Source organism: Athene noctua, chromosome 1 (assembly GCF_965140245.1).
Source record: "Athene noctua chromosome 1, bAthNoc1.hap1.1, whole genome shotgun sequence".
Lineage (NCBI taxonomy): Eukaryota > Metazoa > Chordata > Aves > Strigiformes > Strigidae > Athene > Athene noctua.
The window spans coordinates 231,312,704-231,327,911 of NC_134037.1; the positions used below are offsets into that span (position 1 = coordinate 231,312,704).

At 36.8% G+C, this 15,208-nt stretch overlaps 1 protein-coding gene across 1 annotated transcript in view; it reads right to left on the minus strand.

The window, feature by feature from the left end:
* The window catches only part of VWA8 (von Willebrand factor A domain containing 8), a 194,469-nt gene that overhangs the window by 22,475 nt on the left and 156,786 nt on the right, over positions 1–15,208 (minus strand). Inside the window, exons 38-40 of the mRNA XM_074912506.1 lie at positions 5,221–5,329; positions 3,747–3,903; positions 405–513 (exon numbers count right to left, since the gene is read on the minus strand). Of these exons, the coding sequence (XP_074768607.1) occupies positions 405–513; positions 3,747–3,903; positions 5,221–5,329 (375 nt within the window). The remainder of the gene's footprint in view (positions 1–404; positions 514–3,746; positions 3,904–5,220; positions 5,330–15,208) is intronic.

A 15,208-nucleotide genomic window follows, 5' to 3' on the forward strand; every position in this document is an offset into this window, starting at 1 on the left:
TCTGACCTGGAGTGTTTCTTTTAAGGTCTATAGCATTTGCACTTCTAAGCTAAAAAGTCTTCTGGACAGGAGGTAAAGACAAAGGCTGTGATCTACACACCATCACATATTCTTTTAATAATGTATAGTATTTTCTTTCACAAAATTGTGCTCCTGAATAAGTAAACTCTGTAAGCTGTGGTATGGGAATGCTGTAACTTGTAGAAATGAGCACTGGGACCCACTTAAAAGCTGCCTTTGAAAAAGTAATATGAGACTGTTTTTCCTGACGATGCTTATAACCTGAATCTGCTTTTAGCCCTCAAAGGTATGATCGTCAGATGGTAACAGGATATTAGCAGGATAGTATCTGAGGCCTAATGTAATGAGCTCACCATGTTCCTTATCAGTGAATCTAAGATTACCTGCAGGTTGTCTAAAATGATGCGGAGTGACTGAACTTGACGTCGGACTGCTCCAGAAAACTTTTCATAAGTTGATGCATCATATTCACTCATCTGAATCTCTTTCAATCTAAAACAAAGAACAGGGAGTTAAGAACAGTTTAGGAAACAACCATATCATCCATTTTTGTATGTAAATTACAAGTTTATTTACTTGATAACAGGGAAATTCAGGCTGTAATAACCACACACAAGAGACAACTCAAAGAAGTGGCAGCTGCTTTTTTAAATTTTTGACAAGGCAGGTGATCACTGATGTCTACAGGGATTGCATCACATTAAAACTTATTAAAGTTACTAATCTTTTGTCTCTCTCCTAATCTGCTTTAATGTTTTGGAAGTAAATCAGATGTTTTAAAATCTGTGATCAAATTCTAAAGGTTTTATTGGTTCAGGTGTTGCCATCTGTACATAAAAGGATCATGAGTGCCTATTCATTACTTCACTGTCTGAGTATTTTAAACATATCACGATCCACGCTTTTTAACACAAAGGTTAAGTAAAGACACACTATAAAATCTGTCCTTGAAGACCTACAACTAGTAACTCTGTCTCAAATACCTATCTTTGTGCTTCATAAAATGATGAAACCTTGAAACAAAGAAGTTTTAAATAAACATTAACAAAAATGTACTCTCCCACAAAAAAATGAGTCATGTCACCAAACACTATCCTGTCCAGAAGCCTAACAGAGAGTACACCATCTGCACCATATGCTTTTTCTATAAGTTAAGATTTGCTCACAGTTCTGTGTCATTATTCTCAACATTGTAGCTAAGCAGATACTCTTAACCTGGTGAAACTCACAACTGGAATGTAATTACAGAGGTCTAACAGTGAAGAATAAGCTAGAGGACAGGTGGGTATGCTGGGTGTGTGCACCACTGGACATTTTCCATGATCCAGCATCATGTAGCAAGGCAGCAACGGTGTATCTGGCCACGCCAGCATCCAGCATGCGGCTGGGTTGAGTCCTGAGTTAAAAGTTGGCCTATCTGTGCACAGCTCATTTCAAACAAGCACTTCCTAACAGCATAATTTTGCTCACACTGTTTGGAAAATACTGATTTTTGAATGAACTATAAATGTAAAGTATGTATAGACTAGTCGTATTTCTACTGACAAGTGTTTTAATACCATCACAAGTTACTTGCCTGGAACATACAGTATACATGAGAAATGTTGTTTAGACTAGTCCTTTAATGCCAACATTAAAATCAAACATCAAATCTTTGTTGTCTTTAATATGACTATAACTTTTCCTATTTTGAATTTTGCATAGACAGTCATTATAGCCAACTATTATTCATTAGAGGCAGGACAAAGCAACTTTCAGTGCTGAAACTTTATTTCATGGATCCTGCAATGGAGTTCAGTATCTTCACATCAATGACGAAAACATTTTGCTTCAAACAGAAAAAACCTCACATGTAGTTCTACTTTGTTAGACTTTACATCAATCCACAGTGAAAGCTAGTTCAGAAAAATACCAAGAAAAATACTGCATCTATTCAAGAGCAGTTTCTAACTTCATTCTAGTGAAACAGGGCAATTTAAAATGTTTTCCACTAGAAATACTATCTAGCCAGGAAAGCAATTAATAGCTTTCATATTAAAATTCCCCCTTCCAGAAAATCATGTATAAACACAGCAGTGAAGTCAGCAGTACCCCTTGCTTTTTTAGTTCAGCCTGAGGACTCCAACCTCACTATTCTTAATTTTATCTGTTCCCACAACTATCCAAGAGGTAAAGAATAAAAATCCATGTCAAATGTGGCTTCAGAATAGGCTACATTTATAGCTGGTAGATGCCAGGTCACTGGTTTTAGCAGGACATGAATTGTTAACTCATGTACAGATACTCAGAATTTACAGGACACAGCTGCACTGTTTCAACAACATGTAGCAGTATTCAGGAATTTTCTCTAGCAAGAATTTTGTAAATCACCATACAGGCAGGTAGAAACTCATCAAAGCATGCCATGTGTGTCTATGTGCATATGCACAGAGATGTACAGTAGCCAAGACCATACATATTGTTTCTGTTATGAAGCAACTGATAAGCACTTTTGAAGAAAGGGGATGCAGAAAGGGTTAAAAGTAGTCCTCCCCACCTGCTCCCCATAAAGCACTAGGAAAAAAGACAAAACAAGCTCTGCCTTCCCCCTGAAAACAAAACCTTAAGTGACTATTTATAATTTAAATTTCTGTATGTTGCTTGTGTAAATTAGATCAGTATTAAAAGTTTTTTTCTTTTCAGGATCTTTTCCTGTGAAGCACTGACATAATCTATACATTTTCCTTGTCTTTATTAATCACTAATGCTCTAATGGCAATGTTAAATGCTCCAGGTAATTCAGTAATAAACCCATGATTAAGAAAGAAACTTGACCTGAATGCAATAGGTAATAGCTGTTTTAAATACAGTGGTGCACGTACAGTGTATGCTCTATGCTTAACAGCCTAATTACACATCAGTTGAAGCAAACGGCAATCTCACCTGCTCCTCACAGCATCCACATTTGCCCCTCATTAGAAATTACTCCATTAATTGCAACAAAATGTGAGCTGATTAAGCTGCTTCTAAATTTATTTGGTCCAATGTTTTAATCTGTGTCTAGTATGCTCTGCTTTCAGCCAGATACAAACATTGCAATATGTTTTGAGCTAAAAATTCATTTGGAATGACTGTCAATACACTTTGCTTGTTTTAATGTGAAGTATCAGAGGTTGACCTGAGAGTTCAGCTGGTGGAAGAAATCTGAACCTCTGTGCACAGTCTGGGAAACAGTTGATTAGTAACCATGCATTACCCTAATGCTGGGAACATCTGTGGTTCGGGGAAAAGTGTCTGCTGAGGTTTGATAGTTCAAATCATCTCATCATTTGGCTACTGATCTTTCAAACAGAAGCAATTTGCTCGTAATGGTTCATTCTGAAAGACATTTGTTAGGTGATTAACTATTCCTAACAACACACAATCTTGATTCAGCATAATTCAAAGAAATTTTCATACAGTAGATCTCTTTTTTAAAAAGATAAATATTGACATCAGTCTCCTTATCTGCCTAGCTATGTTTTAGTCTACCAAATCACACAGTCATTTTAATAGTGTGGCTTAGGTCAATAAAACATTCTATACATCTTGTCCAGAATAGTTAAACATGTGCTGGTAAACTTTGTTAAATGATAATGAATACTGAAAGGCAATTGATAAATGTAGCTGAGAAAGAAAATTCTTTTCAGTCATCTTTTTCAAATTCTTCTGGGAAATGGAAGGGAAAATAAGGACTTTCACATTACCTTTGTTTAAAGGCCTTTTCACCCATCTCTCGAGCAGCTCTCTTAACCTCCTCAGGAACAGCATCCTTTTCAGCTTGAGATATTTGGTAAACCCTGTGGCCAGCATCTAGTCGATACGGCCCACCTTTGCCACCTAACCCAGCAGTGTCTCTCCCACCTAACATGATTGAGAAAAAATATTAAGAATATGCCTTTGATAACAAATAAGAATACATTTTCTTTAAAGCTTCCACTATCATATCTACAAATGCTCCAAAAATGTTGCCAACAATTCCCAGCAGAAATTTTTATTGCCAAAGATTTTCAAAAACAAGCAGCTCTCATGGTAAAGAAGAATTCCAATGGAATACTTTCTGGAGACCAGATTCATAATGATTTCCGTTTTGTACAAAGGGGACTAGAGATCATGTAAGTCTTGCACTTCTTAAAGCTCCTAGTCCTTAAAGTCATTCATTCAGCCTCTGTCTTCTCCCTAGAACTTGCTGATTTACACCTGTTCCCAAACCACTTTATCTAGTGATCCCTATCATGCTCTTTCAGAATTAGGAGGCACTTTGCCTATTCTGTGTGCCTCTTACCTACACGATCTAAATTGCTGCAGCTACAGAGACATCTGAGAGAATGGCAAATGACTCAGCCCAGTTTCTGTGGCTGCAAGCTTCTGGTCCTCTATGTGGCCGATGTAAAGATACCACAAAATGTAACTGAAGTAGAGATCTGCTATACACAGCTTAAGTTAGACAATTCAAATACTTCTTACTGGCAATAAAGCAACCTTGTATTGGGCAAAATAGCTCTAAGCAGAAGGTGGCTGTGGCAGGTGCACCCGCCCAGTGAGAGCAGAGCTTCTTGGCTGCTGAAGTGTAGCACCTCGGGGCTGCCTTTGCTCTCAGGGCCTCGTGGCAATGGGGGCCCTCGGCCAGTGGGAGCCACTATTGACTACAGGTCAGATTGGGCCTGGGGATAAATGGAGTCCCCTGGGGGAGCCATTTTGAGCTCGTCCCCTGGAGCAGCATGCTGTAGTAGAGGACTCTCCCCTTGGGTTAGGACACCACCCAAGGAAACTCCTTGAGGTGACTTGGATGGGGACACTGCCCTGAGCAGGTCCTCGAGGTTGAGAGCCCTCACTTGCCAGGTGAGTGATAGAGCGTTTGGGGTTGTCGTTAAACCCCAGGGAGTGGGGCTTTGTCTGCGTTTTGGGTTGCTTAAACCCTAAGGAGTTGTGCTTTGTTATGCATTTCAGGTTGCCGTTAAACCCTAGGAAGTTGTTCTGTTCCCCTCTCACAGACATCTGAACCTGTAATTTACAGAGAGCTAGTTAATTCTGTTAATAATAAATTTTTAATTTTTGGTGGATGGTTGTTTATTTGAGAGCCTCTGTAACAGTGGCCTTGTATAAATCCATTTTTTGATAGTCACAGCATCTCCTTTAGACATCTGTCAATGATACATTAAAAAAAACAGAATGAAAAACCTGTTCCACCAGCCCAAGTATTTCCACCAACATGTGGCATGTTGTCTGGATCCACTTTTCCATGTTTGGGGGAACTGACATCCAAACCACTGTCCCTCTGAATGGTTATCTGTAAAATAAAAAATAGAGCTGTACATCTGTCATAGCAAGGAAAGCTGCTCTAACAACCTATTAATAACATATTAGGTCTGCTAAAGAGCTGTAGGAGCATTCAGTAAATGCAACATCCCACCTGATGAGGAAGACAGGATAAAGCAGAGTAAAAGAGGGCTCCTGAGTGGCATGTTAGACCCACACCAGATCTAAGATTACTGCCACATCCAAACTGCTCAGTGCATACAGTTCTTATACACACTAGAAAAGTGCATACTGGTAATAGCTAACATAATTCTAAATCCCTCTGCAGACAGGATCATCTGCAGTTTGAATGCTTCTCATAGTACTGCATAACCATAGTACTGTACATCCATTTACAAATTTGATGAACACAAAACTACAGCTCTGCATTCTTTACTGATGGGAAGATTGATCTTCCTTTCATGAGCAGGGACTAAAGAAATGACATGCTCTTCTCTGAGATTCATCAGTAAATGGCTAGTTCAAATGACATGCTCATGCAATCCTTAACTTCCCTGTCATGACCACAATAGTCTACAGCAGTGGGTTTTCTACACCTGTCTGCTGACTGTACCTTCCCCATCAACTCGCTGCACAGCTGAACAGCTGTCAGATGGTCAGGCCTGAGTCACCTCAGGCTGGGGCTAGATTTAAGTGGGTGACTGGAGGTAAAAATACTCCTTCCCATTACCAACTCTGAGTCATGTAGCGAATCAATGATTCATGTGTAAACTGCCCTTCAGTTACTAATTTTCTATAATTTAATGCCGCTTTATTTTTTTAATGAAACTTAGTGACAGATATCTAAAACTGATGTCTTTAACCTCTACAAATTAACTTTCTTCTCATCTACCATAATACATTTAATTCTCTGATGAATTTATGTGCCCCAATAACTACAATTTATTGCCTTCTCAGAAGTTCCCTGGTACTATCAGGTTTTTCACTGGGACTATAGAGCAGTTTAATCCTTGAATTCACTGTCTTGCAGACTCAACTTCATGCTGACATGAATTCCATACATGTTTCTGAACTGAAAACATGTGCTCTAACAACAGTGTCTTGGCAGCTGTTCAAAATATCATTTTCTTTCTCTTTATAGAATTTATATTAGTTCAAAGAGCTACAATACATCTTCTGTGAACCATGTCATTAGTGTAAAATCAAGATCTAATCTGATAAATTACATTAATTTATCGTTTGTATAGGAAGAAAGACACTTAACCACAACCGCATGTTACCCTTAGGGTTATATACCTTTTTGGTTTAAGGGATTTCCTCCAAAATAAATAGGGTTTTTCTTCATAACTGGTAGATTTCAAAACTATCAGAAACACAGGTCAAAAAAAATAGCTGAACTTAGTTTAAAATAAAATCATAAAACCAAAATGGTAGTGTCAGCTTCATGAATCAAACCAAAATATTATTCTGTAAAGAGAAACAATAAAATGGAAGATTTTTTTTATATGTTCATCCTTCTGGGTTCTTCATGGACAATTACCCAGAATTCTGAAAAAGGAAGCTCTGTGGGGCAAGCATAACCATAATCAGTGACACTAATGTCATATTCTATTTTTGTCAATTTTTTCCGTTGAAAAATTTCACTAAATATTTTGAAATTAGAAGCATTGTTTAAATTTTAAGTGAAAAGTTCTGTAGACAAAAGAGCTTTATCACTCACATATTTGTCACATGTAAGTTGCTCAAAAATAACACTTCTAGTACATATGCACAAGATAAGGTTTTCATATAAACCTATTTTACAGTGGTGTTGATCTGATTAAAGCAGGTATTTGTAACTTTGAAACAGCATGTGGTAAATAGAAAATCTTTTATTTTATAATGATTTGTGACTTTTTCTTGTTAAAAGGACAGCAAAACATCCAACATTTGATTTCTATTAAAATCAAATTTGAAAAAGATTGCTTGAGAGAGAGAAAAAGAGACAAGTGGCATAATCCTATCATAGCTTTAAGAATCAGTCTAGTAGCCTTGAGTTTCAGCTATGAGTTATGGTTCAGAGTAGGATAGCTAGAAAATCTATGAAAATTTCCTTCTGAGATTTCCGTTTGATTTTCAAAATAACCACCATTTCCAAAACACTCACAGCACACATATTTCAGTTGTACATTATCTAAACTTGTTTATATATATATATTGGTAATTCACCAGCAGAGCATGAAGGCACTTTTCCACTGCCTGTTTGGACAGGTTCTTCTTCAAAGTGTTCACTACACAAGAAGCACAACTGCCATCCTCTCCTGGGATACACGTGATTCTTATTTTGTTCTCTATAGAGTCCAAATTCTCAGTAATCATCAATGATCTTAAGTCCCTGGTTCAAAATATTTTTGTTCTCTTCTTTTCTTTGACTATATTATATTCTCAGGCACCAATGGGTAACAGGTGCATTTGAAAGGACTGTGGATGGAGGCTCTGTAGGTCTTCCAAAGTCAATGAAGCAAACAAACAACAATTTTATGTGAGAAGAATACGAAGACTGCAGGTCAGAAAGCTGCTAAAGGAATGTGCTTTTCTGAAGGGTCAGTGGTATGAAAGAAGTGCTTGAGAGAAAAGGAAATGAAGAAACAACAGCAAATACCAAAACTTGTTAAAGCTTTGACTTAATTTTCTGGTTCTGCCTCTTACACATCCATTCACTCCTGACAGCAAGGGCAATCATGCCCGAATAGAACTAAACGCTCATTTGACAGTCAGTGAGATACATGGTATCTGAACAAGTCCCTCTGTATCAGTTCTTTCTGACATACATGAATAGCTGCCAAAACAGCCAAAATGGCTACACTTTTTTTTTTTTTTTCCCTGACAACACTGGGATTCTAGGATTGAACTGAATAAGAGAAACTGACACAAACACATTCAGTTTGGAAACTAATTGATCATATCATCCTTCATGTAGTAATGCAAAGAAGATAAAGAGGCTCAGAGAAGCCAGTTACATGATTTAATGCACTCAACACCACAATGAAACCAGCTGTTTCACATCTGTGTCATATTTATGCCAAACAGCTATTAAATTCATACCAACCTGCAATAGGGGCCGGTCTGAAGATGAGTCAAAAGCTGGTAGTTTTGTCTAGACTTCAGCTGGTCAGGCAAACTATGGTAAGGGAAGTTTATATTGTGTACTAACCAAATCTTAACTATGTATGGAAGTGGATCTAGAACCACAGTCATGCCACTTAAGTGAACATGGAATGGAATTCTATTGAATTCTGATGTGAATTAATCTAATTCAGTAAAATTAACCCCTGCAGAGTAAGAAAGGACTGGCATACAACACATTTTGATACTTTTATCATCCCTCAGTAAAAGACAGCAGTTGAATTTGTTGAGGATCACACAGCTGACCCAGATACACCATATATTGTCTCTGTAAGACTCTGTCACAACTATGGGAAGAAATGAGCTTGAAATAACCCATTAACAAAAGTGTGTGAACTATGGAGAGGGCTGCTATACACTATTATTAAAATGATTTATGTTCCACACTTATATCAGTATTTCATTCTAATATATGAGCTGTTTTCACAATTACAGTACTTCCCTTTTGAGCTCAGAATTAATTTTCTTCTAATATATTTCAAACAAATCTCTCTGACTCTATGAATAAAACTAACCAAAAGCATTATAAAATTTAGCTGCACCTGATTTCATACAAGTGAGCTTAACGATATTTTAGCACCCAATAATCTTAATTATATATTTCAAATAAAACTGAGAAGAAAAAAATGTCTTTAAAAAGAAGCTTCACCACCTCAAAGGCAGTCCCAAGTAGCACAACTGTGTATTTCTGTATCTTAACAAGTGTTGGTTGCACCCAATTTACTTGTGCCAAGCAAATAAATAACATAAAAGAAACAACAGACAGTCTTCAGTATGTCACATTTATATGTCTGATGGCAATAAAACCATTGTTAGGTGACTTTTTATGAGAAGCTTTTAAAGAGATATTCAAGGTACATTTAGACCGAATAGATATGAATATCTCTATTATTAACATATTTATAATAGTATTAAGTTTAATGAGTAAAAGACACTTAGCAAAGTCAACTGAAATGAACATTTCAGTATATCTATTATTCAATCATACATGTGTCAGAGTATTCATGACCTTCAACACTGCCACCTCTTCACCAAAGCTTTTTAAGCCCATACATACATCAGCTCCTCATTGTTCAAGTCTGTTACAATAAACTAAAGACTAAAATTCCAGGATTTATCTTTATTATGGAGACAGGGGAAGAGGAAGGGAATCTCATCTCCACCTTTATTTTTCTACTTGAAATTCTCTTTACTTCTACGAGTTTCATGCAGGAGATCTAACCAACAGCTCTCACTGTCTTAGATGCCCATACCTCCATTAGAGTCTTGTAAAAAGCTGAATCTCTAAAACAAGGGACAGAACATGTACTTAGACTTAACTGCTAGCAGAAGAAGAACATGCGGTTAGAGGTTAGGAAATATCTTTTAAACTTTGTAAGCAGAAGTCAGATAAGGTTGAAAATATTTCTGGCTTTGAACAGAAAAGTAATAAATGAGTGATGACTTCCAGTAAAATGAGAGTTTTTCCTTGGTACAGTCGGGGATGTGTCTCTGTTGTAGATTGTTTTTTCAGTCTTAGATATTGTTGTCATCCTAGCCTGTACAGGACAGGCTTCTGTTCAACATGGCAAGCTCGCTAGAGAGTATATGGTCTTTTAATACAGGAGCTTACTTTTGTATTCCGATGCGGTTAACCTCATTAGAATTCCTGAAGGGCACAGGATGTGTCAGTGCCTCCCATTCAGGAGTGCTTTCCAGAAAAGCTCCTTTCCTGTGCTCACAGCAACAAAAGCAAGTTTCTGCCTGAGGACTGGCAAATAAACTTGTTTCCAATGGGGGAGAGCTGCCTCATGTACAGGGAAACAGACCTTTCACCTCTTAGTTCTAATATCTCTGGCTGTGCCAGGACTAACTCATATCTAGTCGTGTTATCCAAAACACAGTGCTTATTTTAATAACCCAGATACAACTTAAAAAGGGGGAAAAAAACAGAAAAAAGACTCTAATACCAGGCTAACATCCTGCAGGTGTAAAGGGATGTAATTTGTACTTTAAGAAATGGACTACATTTCCATTCCCCAAACCTCCCCAAATAAAATTTTTCTTATCCTATCAGGTATATTTAAAGAGAGCTGGACATTCCTTATAGGATTTTACATCTTCATAACAGAAATAAATGGAATTCCTTCATGTTGTATGCAGTGACAAACATGTACCATCCTTTCTACTAAGCCCTTTTAAGCATTCAGTGGATCATTCTACACACAAAACATTTACTAAAGCTGAAACCAACATGATTTCATTTGTTAATAAACACATACAATTGGGCAAAACATCATTTTAAAAAATACAAGCAAACAGGGTCAGAGCTGCAGTATTTACAGCTGTGGAGAATATTTATGTAAGAGGATTTTTGAAAAGAAAAACACTAAGATGCCCAAACAATAATTACTTTCACAACTATTTTCACTTATTCTAGTATTAGTAATAATACTGCATTGTTCAGTGTTTCTTACTGTTGATTAGAAGAAAAGAGGAAAAAGAATGTGTACACTAAGATTTGAGGTAGTATACAATTTGCACGATTTAGGTGCTTAGTTTAATGTAAAGTAAGGAGTTGTGCAATCGATTAATTATTTGCATGATTAGACAGTCCTGGAAAGTAGGCAGATGAAGTCAGGACCTAGGCTGGCAAGATCCCATTCTTTATTTACTCTTTTTATCATAAAGCAAAGAACCCTGCTAAAAGGCAAATTATCCTAACATACCTGGGACATGGAGGGAAAGAATTAATCTGCTATTCTGCCTTTTCTTTAATAAACAATATATTAAACAGGACAGTTTATAGTCAGTGAAGAATATGGGTTACTTTCCATACAATGCACTGAATTATTGTCGAAAAATACGAATTACATTAATACAAATCCACTATAAATACTATGAAGTTTAAATACTGATGTTTTCTTAAATAGCTTGCTTTCTTCATTAGCACTGTGGACAAAGACTGGGCATGTATTAGAAGAGCATTGCAGGAAAAGAAATTAAAACACCTTAGACTTTTCTCCTGTAGGTGATTTGAGAGTTGTTAATTTTTTCATCAAAATCAGTGAAAAATCTTTTAAGAAAACCATATAATATTATGACAGAAGATTGACTTTGGCTGTAACAAAACATGACTATTCTCGGTGTGAAAAAGACATTAAGTAATCCATTCCACAGTGGCACAAAGGATTAGGAAACGTGTTCCATGGAATGCAGAATGTATTTCAGCGGATGTATAAAAACCTGATTTTTTCCTGAAACAAAATCTTTGTTTTCTTTTACTCCCCCTCTCCTCCTGCCAATAACCTTAAAACCTCAGTGTTACCCTAGGCTGCATTTAATAGGTCACAAGAACATCCTTTCCTCCAACAAATTCTTTATCAGCAGCATGAATACACACATTATTTTCTCAAAGAGTATATAAAAGTTCCACATCAGACAAATCAAAGGCTAATCTGCCTGTTCCATGGTGGCTTTACATTCTATCGTAAAACTGATTCTACCAAAGACAGAAATAAAACATTTTATAATCTACTTACACAAAGTAGTGAAATGCAAAAATAGGCAAAAAAAAAATAAATCTAATAGCTTCTATTACTTTTACTTGAACCGTATCATGTACAGCTTTTTGTTATGTGTTAAAAACAAATAGCACAATTTCTATTCACAACAGCACAAAACTGACCCCACAAGTCATTCTTCCACAGAAAGGAATATTCAGTATTAGATAAGAAATAATAATGTATGAAATACATTCTGTTTCCTCAATTGTAACCTGAAATGAAAAAAACATGTCGCACTGCAGTATAAAACATTTAATAGTTTTCTTCATTCATTTGGCCTCATTTTGATTTTCTATCTTGTCTGTAAAACTGCAAGAATTGAAAATGAACTAATGAAGCTTCATGCATTATCTGACTCCTGTGAACATTTCTCTCTAAAAGCAGCTTTTGAAATTCACACAGGCATTAAACTTCTGTCTCAAATAGCAAAACTGTTCAAAGCAACATAGCTTTAATGGAATTTTAGAGAAGTGCATCTGGGTGGGGAAAGAGGTGGAGATTTGGAATGAAACACATAAAAATGGGTATCTGCCTTGCAAATGAAGTTTTTATACACCAGCTAAAATAACTGAAACTACTATACAAAGTGCAGCCATTGCTGCTGTGGGTCTTCTTTTGAACTAAATGCTGGCACTATAAGAACCAACTCAGAAACTCTGCTGCAGCAGCAGATGCATTAGAGTCTTTTGTCCATGAGCATGCACTTTGTGGCTTAAAAGCTGGACAAACTAAATGAAGTAATGAGAGAATATCACACATTCGCTTCTGTCTAACAGACCCTCTGCTATGTTAACGCCTGTGTAAAGTCCAGTTTCCTCTGTTGTTATTAAAAATTGCCTAATTAATTCTTTTCAACTAAAAAAGGTGAGGTCATTACTTTTTTAGTGTGTTGATCCACTACAAAATATTATCAGAGCAGACAGACAATATCTAGCTTGATTATTTATCATGACTACTACACACCTCCTAACAGCACTGAACTCAGAAAACACTGAATTTGGTTGCTTCTGGAGTACCCTGAATAATCAACAGCTAGGAAGATGGGATAAGTGAACAAATCATGACAATTTGGAATAGTCTCAATAGAAAACCACAGGGACATTGCATGATCAAAAGTAAGTTGAAAAAAAAACCACATGTGGAAGCAGAAAAAACCTTATTTTCTGTAGACGGAGGACCTTGTGAAATCTGTCCTTAAGCGTAAGTTATTAAAGATCAATGATGCTGGTTTTTTTTCTAAAGGAAAGCCTCCTATATTTAGCACTACTGTAACAGATCAGATGATTTAAATTTTCATTACATTTGTCCTTTCACTAATCAGGGAACAACTTTCATAAGGGCATAATTATTAATATGCATTTATCTCACTGGGACAGCAGAATTTCACCTCTGTTAGGAGCTCCAGCCTTTAAGTCAGCAATGTGCACTGCTGCAGAGTTTTGGAGATCTGAAAGATGGCATCTTGAGGTTATTATATCTTCTCCCATGAGAACTGTAGGCTTTCACAGGAAGGTCAAAGGAAGAAAGGGGAACGTTGTGCTGGATCAACGTGCTCTAACAGAAAATTAAAGTTATTTCCACTCCTGCTCTTAGTCTGCTCTAATTAGACTGGAATATCTTTAGGAAAGAGAATGTATTTCAGACATGTTTGTATAGTGCTTCCAACAAGGGTCTCATTTCAGCTGAGGACATTCATATAAGAAAAAATATCTGATAGAGAACCAAGGATCTTTATCTGAGTTGCTTTATCCAGTGGAGACTTTTAGAGATATGAATTTCTTGAGCTCTGTGGGTTTGTGGCTTTCTAGTCTTACGCATCCCCATACTCATGCTTTGATTCAAGAGGGGGTATACGCCTGCTATTCTTCACTTTGCTAAAATGAATCATGAAGTCCAGGGAAAGGTCACAGACCTAAACTGTATTTGGGGTTCATGGATCTCAGAACTGCAAACATTACCAAACTCTACCTTGTAATCCACTTATTGACTAGGTAACTGTAATCTGCAGTATTTCACGTTTTTCAGGATTCCATGCAGGACTGCAGAATGCCATCAGACAGTTATTCCAAACTTACAAAAACTCTCCACTGCATGTATTTTTCATAATTTATGGGGTTTGCACCACCAGCATTTAAAAGATAAGAAAAATCACTGTTATTAGCTCACCGATGCCCTCACGTGGTCAGAAAAAACTACTTGGTCTAAAGTAGAAAATACAGAACTGGGAGTGGTGGTGGGGAGGACTAGACACTCTTGCTATAGGTCATGCTTTTATCTCGAATCAAGAACTGCAGCTTTGTCCAATTCAGTCTTAACATCAGGAAAAGGCCGGAGTTTTGTGAAAGTGTTACAAAGTAAAATGTCACTTTCAAAAAAAGGAAAAAAAAAAAAAATCATCAGTGTAAAGTAGATCCTGAGCAGTAAATATAAACAAGTTGAGATCACTGAAACTCCTGAATCAACTATTCTTCAGATAAATAGCCAAGCTAAAAAATAAATTTCATCACATGAACTTGTATTAACCTAAACTTTCAAGTACAAATTGCAGCTTCAGAAAATCAAAAGGAAAAAAAAAATGTATTCAATAAAAACAAAATATTAATTCACTGGAAGTTTGAATAATTCATGTAGAGTTCTGTGTGATTAGTTGAGTGGAATACAGATAGAATAAACAAGACTATTTAAGGAAGGGAGTAAGATGATCATCACCCAAAGATGACAGAGAATCAAACAACTATGGATTTTCTGGTCTCAGCCCAAATAACAGAGAGAGGCATAAAGGAAACCCCTTTCTATTTCTAAGAATCCATTTCCTTACATTCTTAAATAAGGCCTTGCACGTTGAGGATGGGGTTTGGATCCAGACTGTAGACAGCTAAAGGGTAGGTATCTCCCAGGTAAGTCAGGTGTCTGAGATGCCACTACAGGCAGTTGTGTCTGAAGAGCCATACAGTGTCTCCTTCAAGGTGAGCTCTTCAGGTTTTCTTGATCAGAATGGAGCTCACACGCTTATGTCAGAAGTAGACACTGTAATGCCTATAGGTCTGGAGTTGGACCCTACTCCTCCTCCTTGTTGTTACTCTTCAGTATTTCCAAGCACAGCCACAGCACAACCTGCCTGAGCTGCTTGCATCCAAGTACATGCAACCATTGTTTAAAGAAATGAAACTGAACTGCTTTTGCCTGTAAATCTAAGCCTT